Source organism: Trachinotus anak, unplaced genomic scaffold (assembly GCF_046630095.1).
Source record: "Trachinotus anak isolate AG129_WGS33_773 ecotype Australia unplaced genomic scaffold, CSIRO_AGI_Tana_v1 ptg000028l, whole genome shotgun sequence".
Classification (NCBI taxonomy): domain Eukaryota; kingdom Metazoa; phylum Chordata; class Actinopteri; order Carangiformes; family Carangidae; genus Trachinotus; species Trachinotus anak.
In genome coordinates, this window is record NW_027273879.1 from 23,156,015 (window position 1) to 23,174,437 (window position 18,423).

The 18,423-nt window shown below is 43.3% G+C and overlaps 1 protein-coding gene across 3 annotated transcripts; it reads left to right on the top strand.

The window, feature by feature from the left end:
• The first annotated feature begins 834 nt into the window (after positions 1-834).
• taf1c (TATA-box binding protein associated factor, RNA polymerase I subunit C) lies at positions 835-18,334 on the top strand. Of its 3 annotated transcripts, none has more exons than XM_071466492.1 (16): positions 835-1,066; positions 1,223-1,353; positions 2,198-2,309; positions 2,646-2,695; positions 3,069-3,164; positions 5,043-5,110; positions 5,244-5,494; positions 5,836-5,967; positions 6,065-6,182; positions 6,280-6,351; positions 7,074-7,209; positions 8,322-8,450; positions 10,280-10,478; positions 10,626-10,763; positions 11,270-12,648; positions 15,433-18,334. In XM_071466492.1, exons 2-16 carry the CDS (start codon positions 1,234-1,236, stop codon positions 15,700-15,702), a joined length of 3,270 nt encoding a protein of 1,089 aa, XP_071322593.1. In that variant the 5' UTR covers positions 835-1,066; positions 1,223-1,233; the 3' UTR covers positions 15,703-18,334. The 3 variants fall into 3 exon arrangements, with proteins under 3 accessions (XP_071322593.1, XP_071322594.1, XP_071322592.1); XM_071466493.1 differs by having other exon boundaries at positions 835-1,056; XM_071466491.1 differs by having other exon boundaries at positions 846-908; positions 986-1,353.
• Positions 18,335-18,423: the final 89 nt, after the last annotated feature.

Here is an 18,423-nt window from a genome sequence, read left to right on the forward strand (position 1 = left end):
TGATGGCCTCATAACAGCATCATTAATGGAAATATTCAACTTTACATTAATAATTAGAAAGTATTATGTTTCAGGTTTTGTTCTGCCATTGAAGAACAAGTTAACATGAAAGGAAGCCAGACTAGTTTAGCTATCTGCATAGCTGCGCTGAGGAAGTAGTTAGGGCATATTATACAATATAGAGAGATACAAAAAAGCAGGCAGCAAAGTAAAGCATAAGTATTCCATTATTTTTGTCATTTATTAATGTCCCTCTCTTTTTAATCATTTGTACAACTAGGCTACATTTTAAGAATGATATCCTCTTTAGAATGAGATGTTTTATCCAACAAACATGACAAATGATCCACTTCAGTGTAGTGAAATGAATGGAAGATAATCCAATAAAGACATAACTGTTGTCTACAGTGTGTTTCTACAGGGAATAGTGGGAGAAATACCATGGATGAAGACAGAAGACATGTGACCTAAAGGAAAGGAAATTAACTCTATCCAACAATTACTCTAAAAAAAGAAGAAAGGGGAAAAAGCTTAGATACTTCCGGGTTAGGAAAGTTAGGAACCTTCTTAAGTTAAAAGGAGCCCTCAACAAAACAACGACCGCAGCCCATCCCAATACAAACTAAAAGCCCCAAACAACTCCGTTTTTATGGATTTGTTTTTCGCTGGCACTTTGTATTTTTATTTTTCATTGCAACAATTGTTATTTCGCGTGTCATCTCATATCATCTTACATGTTGCCTCTTCATTAAGTTATTTTTCCAAGAAAGTCGTTTCAGGGTAATTTCCTTTTTCACTTTTCATTTTATTTTCGACTCTTTTATTCTTAAACAAAAATGAGACCGGAAGTCCTTTTGTTGTTGTTACCGGCTGCTCACACTCTGAAACTTGACTGTCGTTTTCTGATTGTAAGTCTGCTGTCTACACGTGTTCGTCGGTACGCTGAGGATTTGGGACAATTTTATCACCGTTTTCTGTCTTACAGAAGTACAACGTTAACGCCGAGGTGAACCGAGTAAGTCGGGGGTGCGGAGAGCTGGTCACGACGATAGGAAGGTGTGTATAGGTGTGTATTTATGCTAGCCAACAGCAAAGGGCTGGGGTGCTAACGCTAGTTTAGCCGGAGAACAACATGTTCAGACTTGTCCACAGCCATCCCAAGAGTGAGGGAACAACCACACATACACCAGTGGTAAACCTGACAGTTATTTCAATCTGTTAGCAACAAATAAAATGGATTACGAGTTTCCACGGCAACTTTTTCCTGCTTTTTACAACTGCGGACCGCCGGACTCTGTCCTGAAGCTCTGTACCGGTGGAAACTGGGGCTGCTACGGCCGAATCCGACCTCAGGTGGGTTTGCTGTGTGCTTAATACTGACTTAACAAATAGTACAAAATATTCAAGTAAGTTGTGTTTTGTTACTTTGTGACAGTTAGTTGCTGTAAAGCCCCAATGTAATTTGAATTTATTAACCCTTTAACTGCGAGAGAACGAGCTGTTGTAATTTTCATCTGTACCAACAAGTCCACATTTCACCGCCCAAACAAATACTAAAACTTAGGGGAAAAGTGAGGAAGAAAAAACACAATAATGAAGAGAGTGAGATACAGACCCCACCCCAGTCGCAACAAATTGCATCAGAAAAACCAAGTATATCGCTAGAGGACAGTGACGTTGTGATTGGTCATCAGATGAGATTTCTGCCGTGAAAATACACAAAAATAACGCATAATATAAAATGCTCTTGATGAACAAATATTTGACATTCTAAGTTAGAAAGGTACCAGGTGAAAATTATGATCAAGTCAGACGATGCATAGCATCAGTCGTATTGATATTTTTTTATAGATTTTATTATTTATTTATTTTAAGAAGAAATGGGCTTCCATAGACCTGAATGCAGTTCACACTTAATAATAAAAGATTCAAGACAGATCAGATGTGTTAGCTGTCTGTTCAGTGGTGTTAGGCATAAGCAGTGTTATAATAATTACTTATTATATCAAAGTTAAATTGTTTAAGAACTACCAACTTATCTGCTTTAAGCTTTCTCGCTGTGGGCATGTGTTGCTTTGTTTTGATCGTGACCTTTTGAGTTAATGGGTTTTTAGTTGGACTGGATCAGCAGTTTGAAAAAGTTGTCTGTTCTGTGTCTGTATTTTCAGACTTTCTTATGATTTGGTTGTGGTTTCAGGACGGCTCTGGTCCTCTCTCCAGCTGGACATTTACACCTAGTTATCAAGCTGGAGGGGAGAAGTGGCATTATACTGAGCCTGTACCACTGCCCCTCCTGTCTCCTAAAAACTGTGAGTACCTGACAGCTGGTTTTATCACTCAGGGAGGTGGTCACTCAGGCCTCAGGCAGCACTCCGTGTTGACCCTCCACTTCAGATCAGGGGTTGTGAAGCAGGTCTGAGACTCCACACTTAGTATCTGACATGTGTTGTACTCAGTTGTGCAATGGCTGAGCAATTTTTTTTAAACCAATATTCTCAGTTTTTTGTATCCAAAAAAATTTAAATGTCTTATTGAATACATTTTCCATCTGTCTTTTTTTGTTTGTTTGGAAATGTGTTATCACCATTCTTTTATTATGTGTTTTATATAAGCATATGTAAATGTATTTGTAAACCTTTTTCCAGCTTTCCTCTGGCCTTCAAAGCCTCCAGATCCACAGAACTTCACAGAACACGTGAGTACAGTTTTAAAAAATAAAAAAAACCGTTAAGTTTTTTATCACATTTAAGAGATATGTAGAGTGTACCTTTTAATGTCATCTGCAGTGTTTTATGTCTGTGATTTGTATATTGTGTACATCACGTGCAGGCCAATCTTCTAACTGGGACAGCACAGTTTACTTGTCTTTATAAATTTCACTCAGTCACATACATTAAAGAAGTGAAATCTTTACATGAAGGATGAGCAGGGTGATATTTCATGCTCCGTGTGGTCATATCAGATCCATCACCAACAGAATCTGTGTGAACTTGACTGCACACTGAAGCTTCAGATCTGTCATCTGTGTTTTGCTCTTATGTCTTGTTTTCTGATGTTTTTGTGTTTAGATGCAGAACTTCTTCATGGACCACTGCCAGGACGCCTTCGGGTGCATGGGTGAAATTCTGGGTGAGAACTTCAACTTTAAACAAGGAATGAGAGAGGTCAGTGTCACAACGAGACTATGACAATAGTAATAATTTAAAGCTGTATCAGTCCAAATGCTCCACCTGTTGTTGTTTAACAAGCAGTGATTGTAATGTGGTCATGGACCTGGCATCTCTGTTGTCACGATCAAAATCTGTTGGTAATATTTAAAGGGGACCCATTATGCTTTTCTGAGTTCCCCCTCTCTTGTAGTGTGTTCTATAGCCTTTTGTGCATGTAGATGGTCAACAGAGTCACAAGGCTCAAAGTTCCCACCAAAGGGAGAAACTCTGTCAGGGCAAAATGCAGTTTTCTTATTTGTATGAAAACACCTCGTTTGGGGTCCAGACCCTACTTCCTGGACCCACTGACCTCTTTACGTCTCTTGGTGCTGCCTACCTGCAAGCTGGACACCCCCTACAAGCTCGGAACGCCCCTGCACAAGGCACAGCACATAGTTACTTACAAGGAAGAGTTTTCTTAAGTTCTGTCGCTGAAAAGACACTGTGTTCTCTGCTGCCTGGAGAAATTGACTTCATTTTTTTCCATGGTTCCCTCCACTGCTCCAGACCTTTTACTGTGAGCTCAGCACTTCAAGGAGAACTGCTTGAGAAACTGTGCACAATTAGACGCTTTATTTTTGCATCAGTTATTTCTGTAGTTCTCACTTAATGTGGCCGAACCAGGGACTCAGACTCGCAGCCTGTAAGTCTGCAGTATTATTTTAGGTCTGTGATGTTTAACTGGGTCACTGGTGACCTGATCATGTTTGGGGGGTGGGGGGTGGGGGGTGGGGGGGCTTAAAGAGCCCTGAGCTCTAACAGGGCGGTTCACACAGAGAGTGAATAGAGTACAGTATAAGATGTACAGAAGAGAAAAATGGAGAAAAATAATATCTAAATCTGTTTTAGCAGACACCAAGAATAAAAGAATGAATATTAAAAATGTCCATAACAAGTCCTCTTAAATATAATCTTTTCTGTCATTCTTTAATTTCCTATTTATGACTATTGCTGAGCTGTTGTTTCAGAACCATGGACAATGCTGTTAATTGTGTGTGGGGTATCGTGCTGGAGGACACAGGCTGAAGGTGACAGGAGAGAGAGAGAGATGCAGGCAGTACTATCTCAGTCTGTCTTTACCAGACCTCTCTGTGTGCCTGTCATTCAGGATGGGCATGAGAGTGTATGTAGCCCCTGTACATGGGAAAATTGTGCCTTGGAGGCTTTCAAAATGAAAGATTTGAAATAGAAATAAAGAAAAAACAGAAAAGAGTAGTTAAGAAAAATCAATAAACGCAGCGAGACTCATACTCCAGTCTCCCAGGTGAAAGTCCTGTGTGTGATCCATTCTCTCATCACAGCTTATTTCTTGTGCGGAGTTTGTTGCTCCTTATACCATCTCACCTGACCTCCTAAAGACTTTCTGGTGGAAAGCCTTTTCTACAGATTCTTCAATCAGTACACTCATATGTGGTACACTGCTTACACAGTATGGTAGTGGTACCATGTTGAGCGCAAGACGCTCTTAGCAGGCAGTCACCAGTTCAACTCCCGACCGGTCCGACTCTTTCCTGCATGTCATTCCCCTCTCTCTACCCCCTTTCCTGTCAGTCTCCACTAAGCTATAATAAAAGCTATAATAAAGGCATAAAAAAGCCCCAAAAGAAAACTTTTTTTTTTTTTTTTTTTTTTTTTTTTTAGTGGAAAGTTTTTTTTTTGTCTTTGTTTCCAGAAAAAGAAAATTATACAAGGGCTTTTTTTCAGAGATGAAAAAAAACAAAAAGTTGATACTGAGGGAAAAAAATGTTCACTTGCCTTTCAGGGCTTCCGTAGCTCTGAGCTGGGGGCAGCGTTTGTCATCAGAATCTTTGTATGTCTTTGTTTGTTTTGCAGAGATATCGTAGGGATTCAGTCCAGATGTGGAGGGTGAAGAACTTCCTTGACATGCTGAAGTTTAAAATGTGAGTGGACCTGACTCATTGGTGAGAAAGTGACTGTGTGTGCAAAGATTTTTAATCAAATATCTCTTGTTGTCTGGTTGATATCCTGGTTAGGTTTTGTTTTTTTTAAATTCACGTTGCATCTTTTCCCCAGATGTCAGAAGTCATATTTCTCCAGATCACTGGACATGTACAGTGTCCTTCTGTCGGATGTAGTGCACTCTGTCCCTCCTGAGCTGTTGGGTGCCCTGGTGTACGAGGAGCTGACAGACCAGAGAGACCGCCTGCTCTTCTCTGAAGCAGCCACAGGTGGCGCACTGGCCTTTGTTCCCTTCTCAGAGAGCAGCAGTGGCTCTGTGCACGGCTGCCTCCTGTACCCCGGAAACAAGGGGCTGGACTGCCTCAGTATCCTGCACATCTGATTATATACTGGAGTTTTAAGACAGCCAGCAGGCCATATTTAGTCCTCAAGATCTTTTTTGTCTCACCATTACAAAAAACAGTGGTCAATTAATTAGTTGATTGACAGCAAATACAGACTGAAATATGTCCACTGCACCGAGTATGAGGAGGATTACATAGTATTGCATATTGGGCTTTTTAAGGCTGGCTGTAAGGCAGATTTTTTTCTTCAATCTCGCAGCCATGACAGAAAACACACATTGTCTGATGTTGAAAACTGATGGGTGAGCTGAGGGTGGAGCAGAGTCTTCCTGTTGGTTCTGGTTCTTAACACAGTACTTCAGACTTCCACGGAGTGGAGCTGCAGCACCACAGAGGAAGTTCATCTGCTCTGAATGCCAGCAGCAGCGACCCAGTCAGTTTCCAGCTAAACGGCCCCATCAGACAGATCAGCTCTGCCTCCCTGTTCAACAACTGTAAGAATGAGGAAAATCTTTTTAAATGTTATGAGCAGTTAAATCTGGTCTCACAGTTTGCTCCGTGCAGACATTTCATTGTGTCTGTTTGGTGCAGGTTGTGTTGCTGTGCGGTCAGATTACATGTGTGGAGTTTGGAAGTTCAGTGAAAGCAGCAAACCTCGTCTGCTGCAGGCCATCAACACCAGAGAGTTCGCGACCTGCATCGGTGTGAGGTCAGTGGTCATCAGGGAAGAGCAAGGTGCGTTCTGGAAAACATCCCGACTGAGGAAGAGGTGTTAAAGCTGCGTCTTCTCTGCTGTGTGTTCTCAGTCCTCATGTTTTAGGTGAAGTGCTGGTGGCAAGTGAGAGTGGAGCAGCGAACCTGTGGACTGTTGGCAGAGGGTGAGAACGAGAGGAAGGATTTAATTTATTGTTATTTATTGTTTTATCTGTTCAAAGTCAGGTCACAGTCACTAGAGCTGTCAAACGATTCATTTTTTCTTAATCGTGATTAATCGCATGTTTTATCACGTGATTCAATTTCTATTATTTTGCATTTCAGAACAGTTTTCTCTTGTTTGACACATAACCGTCAGTCTGTCTGAACTAGAAGCTAACATTAGCGTGTCTGACGTATAATTATAAAGATGTGATGATTATTTATTTATCCATAGACGAGCTCTGGGTAAGTTACATTTTTATTTTCCAACTCATTTGATCTTCACCAACAACAATTCAGGCATTGGATATAAACACTTTAGGTCTCCCAACACACCCCTTTATGCAGACAGGAACCACCCCCTTTTGCTCCCATACACATGACTTGCCATGAAGTATCTTGCTCCGCCATGTAAAATCTTTGTAGGAAGTGTCTGTGGCAGCTAGACAACAAGTAAGGGTGCTTCAAAAGGTCAAAATAGTCGCAGCCAAAGATTCTAGAATGTAGTGCTGTAGAATCTTTGGTAACAGCAGCAGTGACGGTGTAAAATAAAGAATCTTTGGCAGCATGTGATTAACACGATTTAAAAAAGTAACGTGTTATGCTCGGACCTTAATCTCATTGTGATTAACGCGTTAACGCTGACAGCTATAGTTATAACTCAAGCTAACATCTGCTCTGTCAGGATGCACAAGGTTCGGGAGGAGGACAGCAACCTGTACTTCAACGCCAAGTCATCATGGCGATGGTGCGAATTCTCCGCCCACCCGAGGGTGATGTTGTATGCAGACAGGACAGGGGTGGAGCTCACAGACATCAGGGTGAGACGAGGTTGTCCGTTGTGAGCTCTTTGTGACAGAGATTTTTCCCTAGGTGCAGACAAAATTACCTGGACTACAGGTGTGAAAACACCTGAAGACAAACCTCTGACCTCTGACCTCTGTGCCAGTTGAGGAATTTGACTTTTTTTAAAACCACGCAACCATATACTCCAACAGGTGGCTCGCAAGCTACCAGTAGCTCATGCCCTGTTTTAGAGCAGCTCAGCCAAAGGTTCAGAGAACATCTGTACAAACCATGAATCTATAGATGGAGTAACACAGCTTCACTCAGTGAGTCTGCTCCTCCAAAGCACCAAATTATTATCTGTCAGTTATCAGTCAGCTGAGTCACACCGTGGAGTTTGATTACATCAGATATGCTTTAGGGGACATGCAGTGATAGCAACTCCTCTGGATAACATAATAGATACAAAATAATATTTTCCAACAAATAGGAAATATGTTGCCATGGATACAGTGAGTTAAACTGTGGCCTCAACCTGAGACCTGTTTTCTTTAGCCCTTTAGTTTGTTCACGGGATCACTGACTGAGGAGCTTCTTCTTTTCTCTAATTTCTGAGCAGATGAATGGACGTTTATTTGCAGTGGTGCTATCAGGTCTGTGTGTTCAGGTTTCACTGAGTCATGACTCAGATTTTTGACACTAAAATTGTTTCAGATGTTTTTTGTTATAAAATTCATTCATTCATCTGATTTGGTTTAGTATTGTAATGAAACCAGTCATATAAAACATGAGGAGCTCCCAGAGTCATAAACGTTAGAGACCCCTGTACTGCACTCATTCATGGTCGTGCTTGTAAAGTGCTGTAGGATGATCTGAGCCAATGTCTCATGAAGTTCATGAAATTGCTCTCAATGCTACACATGCTGGAGTTTTAATCCTCCACCACGACCAAGCTGTTTCCTTTTGTTTTGAAGTGGGAGAAACTTTGTATATATGGGAGTAATTACAGCAATAAACTGACAACCACACTTACTGTGAACTCCTCCTCCTCCTTGTCTTCTTTCTATCTCCTCATCCCTCCTTGTTCTCTCTCCCTCTCCTGAGCTTTGTTTTCTTCCCTCCCCCCATGCCTCCTCTGCCCCTCCAGGCAAGTCCTGTCTGTGGTCACACTCTGTTTCGTATCAGCAACACCTCAGAGTGTCGAAGCGGAGAGAGACTCATCCTGTCTAGATATCTTGGAGACGTCCACTCCTTCCACCACCTCATCACCACTCAGGTACACGAATAGTCCTATAATATTACATACAAACATGTAGTTTGTTTAAACTAGGATCTGACAAATGATTGCATCCGGGGGGTTTTCACTGTCTGAGAACCTCTGTGGATCTTGTCACAGCAGACTAGTGGACATCCCAAAGTCTCCAAATATACCAAATATGTCAGGATGAGCCTTTGGAGAGACAGGTACAATATGTCTGTCTAATGGAGTGGTGCAGCCATGGAGTCAGATTCTCCTAATTTACTTCAGGTTCCTCACAGCTGCATGTTTGGAGTTTGTTCACTGTTGGAGGAAAAGAAGGTTTCAAGAGGCTCAGAAACTGGTTGGATAGTTGAAACTGATGTGTCAGGACTCTGCATTTCCAGGTGAGGCACTTGTGAGGATAAAAAAAAAAAAAGATTACATTAGATAGATTAGATTACATTAATGCAACATTAATGCATGAGGTTTTTACCAGCCAGGACAGCAGGGCTGGTATTGTTTTCACCTTTTGTGTGTGCGTGCCCATTTGCAGGTGTGATCCCACTGTAAGACGATCTGTAGTTTTTATGCCTCCACGCTGGTGACAGCTGCCGTATTGTTTTCAGATTGTCTGTCAGTACAGCCATCCCATCCAGTGGACACTATATACCAGTAATGCCTTGATTGAACAACTTCAAATTTGGCACAAACATTCATTAGGACTCAAGGATGAACTGATTAGATTTTGGTGCACAAAGGTCAAAGTAGAATCTGCACACAGTTCAGCTGCTTGCAGGGCTTCACCTCTCGTAGCAGAGAAGATGCCATGTCAGCAGATACCCAGGAAGAGACACCAGGAATCACAACCATCCCGTAGACTGCAGCCGATGCACAAATAGTGCAAGTAATGACATCACAGCTCACAGAACTGTGATGACTCAAAATAATACAACGACAGTCGTTGGAGTCACATGCCACTTGACATGCCGCTTTATTATAACACAATAGGGCTGTAACGAAGTCGATACCGACTCTCCACCAAGACAGTCACTCTAACGACTGTTGTTGGCACATGGAGCACAAAGGGAACCAGTGACATCATCAGCCTTGTGAAAACTCCTCCCAGAGGTTAAATACCTGGGTCTCCACACCAGATAGTTGGACCAGTCCCAGCCTGGTCAGGTGCGAGCAAGAACTGATGAAGCCTCTTGGATGAGAGGTGAAACGTCTTCCTAGACAAATAACCAAGTCCAGTTGCTTTTGATTTAAAACTCCTTTGAGATTTATTCTACACGTTGTACAGCCCTTCCTGGGACCTAAGAAAAGACAGGGTTGCATTCTACTTCACTAATGCATCTATTTACAAATGTGGATTTCAACAGCAGAGATCATGTTTGCAGTCAGGGTGGAGGTTTAAAGTTTTATTGAATCCAGACATGAGATAAAAATTTATAAAATATTGATTAGATGTGTCTGACACACTGAGACAGCCTTCTGACTTTTACAGTGGAGCGACTTTTACTTTCTCCAAATACTGGAAGTCTCCTGAAACTGACATGGCACGATCAGCTTATCATTTTCACCAGAGAAGACTCACAACTCTGTTTGTCTGTGGAGCTAACACACACACAGTCCACTCTTAATCTTAGAGAGCTGTTTCTTTTCAGTCTCATTTTGTGTTTTGATCAAGTTACTCACAGCATTATATCATTATTTAGTTCCATGTGACATAATCAGACATCACTGGGTAAAAACCAGGAGCCTGAGATGCTTTGAAAATCTTATTTGTTTGAGCTGATCTCACATCATTTTGTTGAACCACCACTCAACGCAAACACATGTACCACTCTCCCACTGTTTGGCAGCACTCGGCCTACATCATGGATGAGCGTTTCCCGTGTGTGCCAATGCTCAAGTGGGATCACATGATGCAGTTTCCGCCCATGTTTTGTCATGTCCTTCCTTGCTCCACCTCTTCTGGCACGGTCGTGGGAGGGGCCAGAACCACCAAGGTCCTATTGGGCTCCCACAGTTCTCAGGAAATCATGCTGCTGCAGTACTCAGGTCAGTCAGCTATCGTGGCATTATGAGAGCAAGACAGATTTGTAATTGTGTAGTTCTTTCATTCATCTTGATCCAATGTAAAGCTTGAAGTCTCCTCTGTGTTGCAGTGTTTTGTAATACTCCCTCTGTTTGTTACCGCGTGATCAGGAGGCAGAGCAGAGGCCTGCATTAGTCGAGGTCCGGCTCAGGCTCTGCTCAGACCCAGAGACTGTCTGAAACACCTTCCTGTCCAGATTCCTCACCGCCTGGACACGGCAAGCAACAGACTGTCCTCACCTGCTGCAGGTATGGACACACAAGGGGACACAGTCTGTTAAGTCAAAGGTTTAGACAAACACAATGTGCTTACACTAATAATACACAAACACATTCATACACATTAATCGTTCACTGTTCTGGTGGAATGCTTCAGATTTAATAACTGGCTGAACGTTTGGCAGCAATAACTTTGAAGAGGTGCAGAAATAGATGTGTAATAAGGAAACATTGTGGTTTTGGAGATATTTGTTGACCCTCCACCACTGTAAGTAGTGACTGCACGTAATGTCTCAAAAGTGGTGAGCACCCAGGTTTGACCTCTCTCCTAATACTACTGTCAGCGTAGCTGAATTAGTGACTAGCTTGCAAGCTAACGAGATACAACATGTGAACCTGTAAGTTGTTGGAAGGTTTTAATGTTTTTATTATCATTATAATGTCATCCGTACGTCCGCCCCATTCTCTTGCACACGGTATCTCAGAAAAGCCTTGACAGAACTTATTCTTAACTTACCCTGAACTTATTTCATCAGGTCTGACTTGTCTTCATAAGAAAGGAGCAGAAGAATCCGGTGGAGAGGAGTGTATATGTATCCTACAGCTGACAGAGGCAGGAGATATTTTCTACCAGATCCTTGAGCTGGAGCAGCCAGACAGTGACACAACAGCAGGGAGAAAAACTGCAGGACAACTTGCCCCAGATTCTCAGCTGGATACAGTGGACACATCGAGCGATGAGGGCATAATTGGGCCAACTCAGGGTCCTGCTGCGCCGAGGTTTGTGGCTGAAACACCAGAGAGGGAACAACCAGCAGCGATCATATACTCTTCCTCCGATGCTGATTCAGATTCAGAAAGGAAAGGTCCCAAGCTGAAGCATTTGTGTCTACAGGTTGTTGTCAATGATGATCCAGAGCCGGATAGCATGAGTGGATCGGACACAGGAGCGCAAGATGGGAAGGTGGGTGGAGATGAAACTGATGATGCTCAGGAACCCAGCGGTGTGCAGGAAACAGCCTACAGCTCCAGTGGCTTGAGTCACATGGCTCCCTCTGAGCAGGGGACTCAAGTAAAGCTCAGCAAAGGTGCTCTCATCACCTGGAAGCATTGGCTCCAGAAACTGATGCAAAAAAGTTCTGAAAAGAAGCCCCGTCCATGCAGTTTGCAGCACCTCACAATCAAAATGAAAGGCTTTCTCCACCTGCCTGATGACGAAGCAAGACATTTGACAGAAGAGGAGCCTGTGCAGAGCTTGAGGCGAGATCTGAAAGCATGCATGTCCAAACGCTCGATGCTGGTTAACAGCACCGTCTACACCTCGCTCGAGGCTCCAGATGTAGAACCTGTGCCAAGCCCGGTGGACACAGATGTCTGGAGAGATCAGCTCAGCCACCGCCTCACCCTCTCCTGGCAGGGAGAGACTGCATGGCAGGCGTGGTGGGAGGATCAGCTGGGGCTGAACAGGGAGGAGAAGGTAAAGGCTCTGAGGAGGAAGAGGAGGAGAGAGAAGGAGGCGAAGAGAGCTGCCGGCCAGCATCTAGAGCTGTCTGGGAGCTTCACCTCATCTGTCAGCTACCAGTCGGATCTGGACAGTTTCTCTGACTCAACGGGGTGGTCCTCCGCGACAAGCCAGGGGGTGTGGTCTGACACAGAGGGGGCGGGGCCGTTGTCTCAGTTGGAGGGCTTTTTGGAGCATGGGATGCCAAGAGCCACAACACCCTCCACTCTGCAAAATGACACCCCAGTATCCACACCAATCGCCACTCCTTGTAAAAATAAACAAGGCTCCCAGCAGGCTCCCAGCAGCTCCTGCACCCTGTCTCTGTCCCAGGCTGTGAAACCAGCACCTGCAGGTCAGAGGAGGAACAAACGTCCGGCCGAGGGCCACCTCCGCTCTGTGTTGGCACCACAGGTAAGAGGAGGGTGATGTGTTCAGTGACATATTATGTTGCTCTGCTACTAACAGTTATAAAGACATGTCTGTCTAGTCAACACAGGAGCTGAGGAAGCTGTTGCTGGTAGAAGTTAACATAGGGCTGACACAGGAGGCAATCCAGACACATTCTGATCAGTTCAGCTGTCTACAGGCCACTTGTGAGCACGTCACTTAACTGCAAAGCAAAAAGCATATTTTTCTCAAGTGAGTGTGCATTGGGCTCTGAGCGCTGGCGACCTGTGTTCTCTATGCCTGCAATCCTGTATCCTGTACACACGGGGGGCTTTCCATTTGGCTAACATGACTCTTCACCTCCCTCACTCATGTCTCTTCCTCCCATCTCAGCTCCCCCAGCAAGGATGTGAGAGAGAGATGTGGGGAGACATGACATCATTTTGCTGAGACAGCAAGTCCTCATGACGTACAGCATCTCAACTGTCAGATGTGTACAAACAAGCAACAGTAACAAAAGAGAAACACCTGGCACCTGTTGACTGCTGCTCCAGCACTGTAGACGTTTGCAGCATCAGGGAGTCAGAACGCAACTGATAGAAACAACACACACTGTCCTACCCATAGAATAGAACAGATGTGAAAAAGCAGTAAAATACTAATAAAAATACTGTGAATAAAATCTACATCCTCATTAGTTTGTGGAAAACCACAAGTAGAGTCCGTCTGAGTGGCAACAGTAACTGTGGCTGTATTGAACTGTAGGTGTATATATTGATTTAATGAGCCAAGATGAACTGAAGAAAAGAACTGCAACAGTGTGTGTCATGATTCAGATTGGACACAGGCAATATTTTTTACTTTATGAATAAATAGGACTAACATCAGAGGGGGGGTCTGCCTCGACGAGAGAGACAGAGACAGGGAGACAGAGAGAGAGAAAGAGCCCAGTGCATCATGGGAATCCCCCAGCAGTCTAGCTCTATAGCAGCATAACTAAGGGATGGGTCAGGACATACCTGAGCCAGCCCTAACTATAAGCTTTACTAAACAGGACAGTTTTAAGCCTGATCTTAAAGGTAGAGAGGGGGTCTGCCTCCCGAACCCACACTGGGAGCTGGTTCCACAGGAGAGGAGCCTGATAGCTGAAGGCTCTGCCCCCCATTCTACTCTCACAAACTCTGGGAACCACAAGTTGACCTGCATTTAGAGAGCGAAGTGTCCTACTGGGAAAATAGGGAACTATAAGCTCTCCAAGGTACGATGGTGCCTGACCATTGATGGCTTTGTAGGTGAGGAGGAGGATTTTAAATTCTATCCTGGATCAAGTAGTGTTATCAGTATCACAGCTCAGCTGCTCTGTTTACACACCCGCCTGATCAGCTGAGCAAACAACAAACATAGCATAGGATACACCAGTGAATCCTCTCCTCATCTTCTCTGACATGAGAGATTAGACCGTTCTCACCAATAGTGGACGGTTGTGGGTTTCCAGTCTCGGCTGGAGGATGGAGGATAGAGACGTCATCAGTGTGATGGAAATTCTTTGTGAGCTGGAGAAAAAGACAATCACCAGGAGTTCAGATGTCTCAGGCAGAAATATTTATTGTGCGCTTATGCACTGCGGAGAAAGTGAAGAGCAGTACGTTGACAGCAAGTGAACCATAGCAGAGCCACAGCAGTTCTGAAGACGTTTTGTCTGACAGTGGATATATATTCCCAGGTATCACATGGTTGCAACATTTACCACACCTTACTCCAAATAAGGCCAAACTACAGTCTAAACATTCCTGTCTGAAGATGCTATTGGACACTTGTCACACGTTATGACCTAATTAATATTACATGGGTCTTGTCTTTACACCTTACAGCACTTAACTCATCTTTGACACTAACTGGATTTGAACAATATCTCCTAAGGTTGTGTTTTCCTCCTACCTCCTTATCTATAAGACCTTGGGGACCTCAGCTATGGAGGATAACAGTGGCTCCATCCAGACACAGTCAGTCACAACAGAAGCTAAACAGTGCAACACTGAAGGTTGTTATAGCCTGAACTCTCAGAGAGTGAAAAAAAAGTGAAGAAGTTTTCCTTCACTGTGTCGGTGCTCACCTTCCCATATGCTGTGTTCCCCAAAACAACTTGCCCCATGACTCTATTTTGCAGGGACACCATTGGTGCATCCTGGGCTCAGCGCTGCCCAAGACAATTGTGATCGGTTTAAAGAAATGCATCAATAAGTCAGAGCACAAAATGATAATGGGTGAAGCCAGATCATTCTCCAGCACTGACACAACCTAACATACAGATAACACTTTTGATTCAGGTAGTAAAATGACCTTTCCTTTGATTTCACTAGAGGAAAGGTCTTTTTCCCACTAGTGGTCATGACCTATGACCTGAGCAGATGTTTCTGTTCTCCATCTGTCTGGTATGTAGTGAATATTACAGCCTAACATGGGCACAGCTTCGAGACATCTCAGTAACACCATGAGGGAATCCCTTCAAACATTCGTTCAGACTCAAGGATTAATTGATTAGATTTTAATGGTCAAAGGTCAGTGTGACCTCACAAAACACTTTTCATCCATAAGACAAGACTTCACAGCAGTTATGACCAAATTCACACAAGTGGTTGATATTTGATATGACTCTGGATAAATGGATTTAAGCTGAACCTGGTCTGAGTGGTGGGGGTGTACACAGTCATTCTAGTTTTCCTTTATTTGGACATGTTGCAGTTACACAGTCAACTTCCTAAAGAAATATCAGTTGCCTCTGTACTTAACAATTTCTGGTCTTTGCAGGATGAGCCCTCTCAGCACAACAATTACTTCCTGGAAGAGGAGAGCAATGGCCAGCCCCCACCTCCCCCTGCGTCGTCGTCCGTCTCTCAGCTCTGCAGCTCACAGTCTGTCCCTCAGAGGAGCCTCAGGGTGGATCTGTCCCAGGACTCCTCCATCTGGTCAGGTTTCTCCCAGTCCCTGCCCCTCTCTCAGAGTTCACAGGGTCGTCGGGGGCTGTTGCCGCCATCGCAGGTGTCTCAATCCAAGAAGAGGTCTCGAATGGGATTCTGATTTTATTCTTGGGTCTGTCCATCACTCAGAGGGGGAGCATATTGTTTGGATTTCCTGTTGTATCTGGGGACAAAGACAAGGAGCTGTCTTTCAGATTTTTGGCATCGTCTTGGATCTGTATTGGTTTTGTTTACTTGGATTATAATAACAAAAAATGAACATACAATCTGGATCTAATGAAGGAGCTTAACGTCTCTGAATACTGGAAAAGGATCCATCATGGTCTCAGTGATCCCTGAAGAAGTCCTGAGGCTGAAGAAGACTGACTGGAGACTGGTTAGTAGGACTGAGTGGAATTTACTGTTTTCTGTGGTCATGGCTTTTGCTGTGTGTGTGTGCGTGTGTGTGTGCGTGTGTGTGCGTGTGTGTGCGTGTGTGTGCGTGCGAGATGTAAGGGAATGTCAAATAGTCCAAGAAGCCGTCGCTCACAGCTTATGTTTTACTTTGTTGTGACAAGTTCTGTTTTACTGGTTCAATAATTTCATAACGTTGTCTGGAGATGAGTTAACATGCTTCAAACATCTGGAGATTGGTTAACATGGTCCAAACATCTGGAGTTGTGCACAGACTGGAGTGGAGGATGCAGCTCTTCTCCAAAAGCTGGAAAGAACTGAACCTTCAAATGTTGAGAGTAGTGACATTAAAAATGATTAATGTGAAATGATCAGAAAACAAAACATTTAGAAGTTTCTCTTCAAATGATCAGAATGTCTGCTAACGATCTGCTGTGATTGGCTGGTTCTACTGGCTGATTTTAGTGTGTGCGTGTCTGTGTTTTGTTGAAAGCTGTATGTTGGACCTTTGCTCTTGGCAGTACTGGTCATCAGATATCACTCTTGTTTTTACCTTGTTAAATTAAATTACACTTAAGTCACTGCCATAAATTATTTTCATGAGACCTGTACGCGTTTGCTGTTCTACACAGAATTGAACCAATTTTCTATATACACTACTCACAATAAGTTAGGGATATTGTGAGAGACTCAGTGGATTTCATACATACGGTGTTTGTTTCACTTAAGAGATTTTTGGGATAGGGAGGCAATTGTATTGGGGTGATAGACACACCTCATTTTGTGTTTTCCACGTAATGGTCTCACTGTGCACAGTGTGCCTTACATATTGGGGCCAATACCAAAAAACTAAAAGACAACCCTTTTCAATGTGGCATCAATTTCAACATTCTGTGGGTATAAAAAGCTGGTATTGTCAGTAAGTCATTCCAAGTTCATCATTCAAACAGCCATGAACACACGACGTCACTTAACGGACGAGCAGCGCCACCTGGCCATAGTGCGCCTTCGGGTCGGTGGCAGGCAGTCAGATGTTGCTCGTGAACTTGGTGTGTCTCAAAGTGTCATCAGCAGACTTGCATCAAGACACAGAACTACTGGCAGAGTTTGTGACAGACCCAGGAGTGGAGCCCCACGAGTGACAGACCGCAGCGATGACCAGTACCTAAGGATCTATGCACGCAGACATCGTTATGCAACTGCCACACAGCCGCAGGCCCGTTTACCCATGTGACCTGGACAATGCAGCAGTGGTCTACCGTCCTGTTCACTGATGAGTGTCGGGTCACCTTGCACAGAAATGATGGTTGTCAGCGTTGCTGGTGAAGGCGAGGTGAGCAATACGCCGAGGTCAACATGATCCCCAGGGTTCGCTTTGGTGGAGGTGGTGCAACAGTCTGGGCAGGCATCACCAGTCAGCGCAAAACAGATTTGGTTATTGTAGATGGCTCAGTCACTGCACGTTCTTACCTCAGAGACATCATAGAACCCACCATCATCCCCCAATTCTGCCAGCACACCCCCGACTTTCTGTTCATGGATGATAATGCTCCACCTAAATATTTGGGGCTATCCTTGTTATTGTCTAAATTTTTGGGGTAATAAATATTAAACTAATGAAAATGGTGTTTCTTCTCATTCATTATTAGTAATATCAAAGGGAACTTTTACTTATTTCATTAAAATTCAGACCAAATAGGAAAAGCACTCATGTAAATAACAATATCCCTAACTTATTGTGAGTAGTGTAAAACCATGGCTCTAATTCATGGGTCCTCACTGAAAGACAATGAGAATTTAGATGTTTAAGGGGGAAAAATAATGATTGAAAATATTGAAGCCAGACTACTGACAAAATTTAACTTTTTATTTATACCTCTAGAAGTCTCTGTTTGCGCTTTGTTCCTTATTATACAACAGGCTATTAGCACCACTGCAGAATAAAGATGGAGAGAATAAAGTCGTTGTATATTTATACACAGTCACAATATGAGAATCAAGTCACAGTTTTTACAAGAAAAAGTTCCAGAATAGACTCAAACTTTGAGAAAAGCTGTAGTATTTCCAGAATAAGATGTCATTTTTCTGGGAATAAAGTTTTGACATTTTGAGGTCAATTTGTAATTTTACAAGCTATATTTTGAGAATTAATTTGAAACATTATGAGATATTTATCTTAACACACCATTGTAAGCAGGTGACAACAGACCAGGGAAGTGGATGATCTGAAGTTTTAGCGTGAAAATAGTCATTTGTATTGTTTGAGTCCATAACAGGGTGAGAGTGTCGACTTCAAGGCTTCATGCCTCGTTTCTTAAATGTTATTGTCTCACTTTTAATTGTTTCCTTCTTTATTCTGTCCTCTGGCTTCATGTAGTCTGGTTTAATTTCTATTGAATTCTTCCTGAATCATTCTGTGATGTTCATG

Coding starts and splice junctions, on each gene's coding strand:
- taf1c (XM_071466492.1), top strand. CDS start 1,234: ATGGATTACGAGTTTCCACGGCAACTTTTTCCTGCTTTTTACAACTGC. Junction 8,451..10,279: donor ACCACCTCATCACCACTCAG/GTACACGAATAG, acceptor ACTGTTTGGCAG/CACTCGGCCTACATCATGGA. Junction 10,479..10,625: donor CATGCTGCTGCAGTACTCAG/GTCAGTCAGCTA, acceptor CCGCGTGATCAG/GAGGCAGAGCAGAGGCCTGC.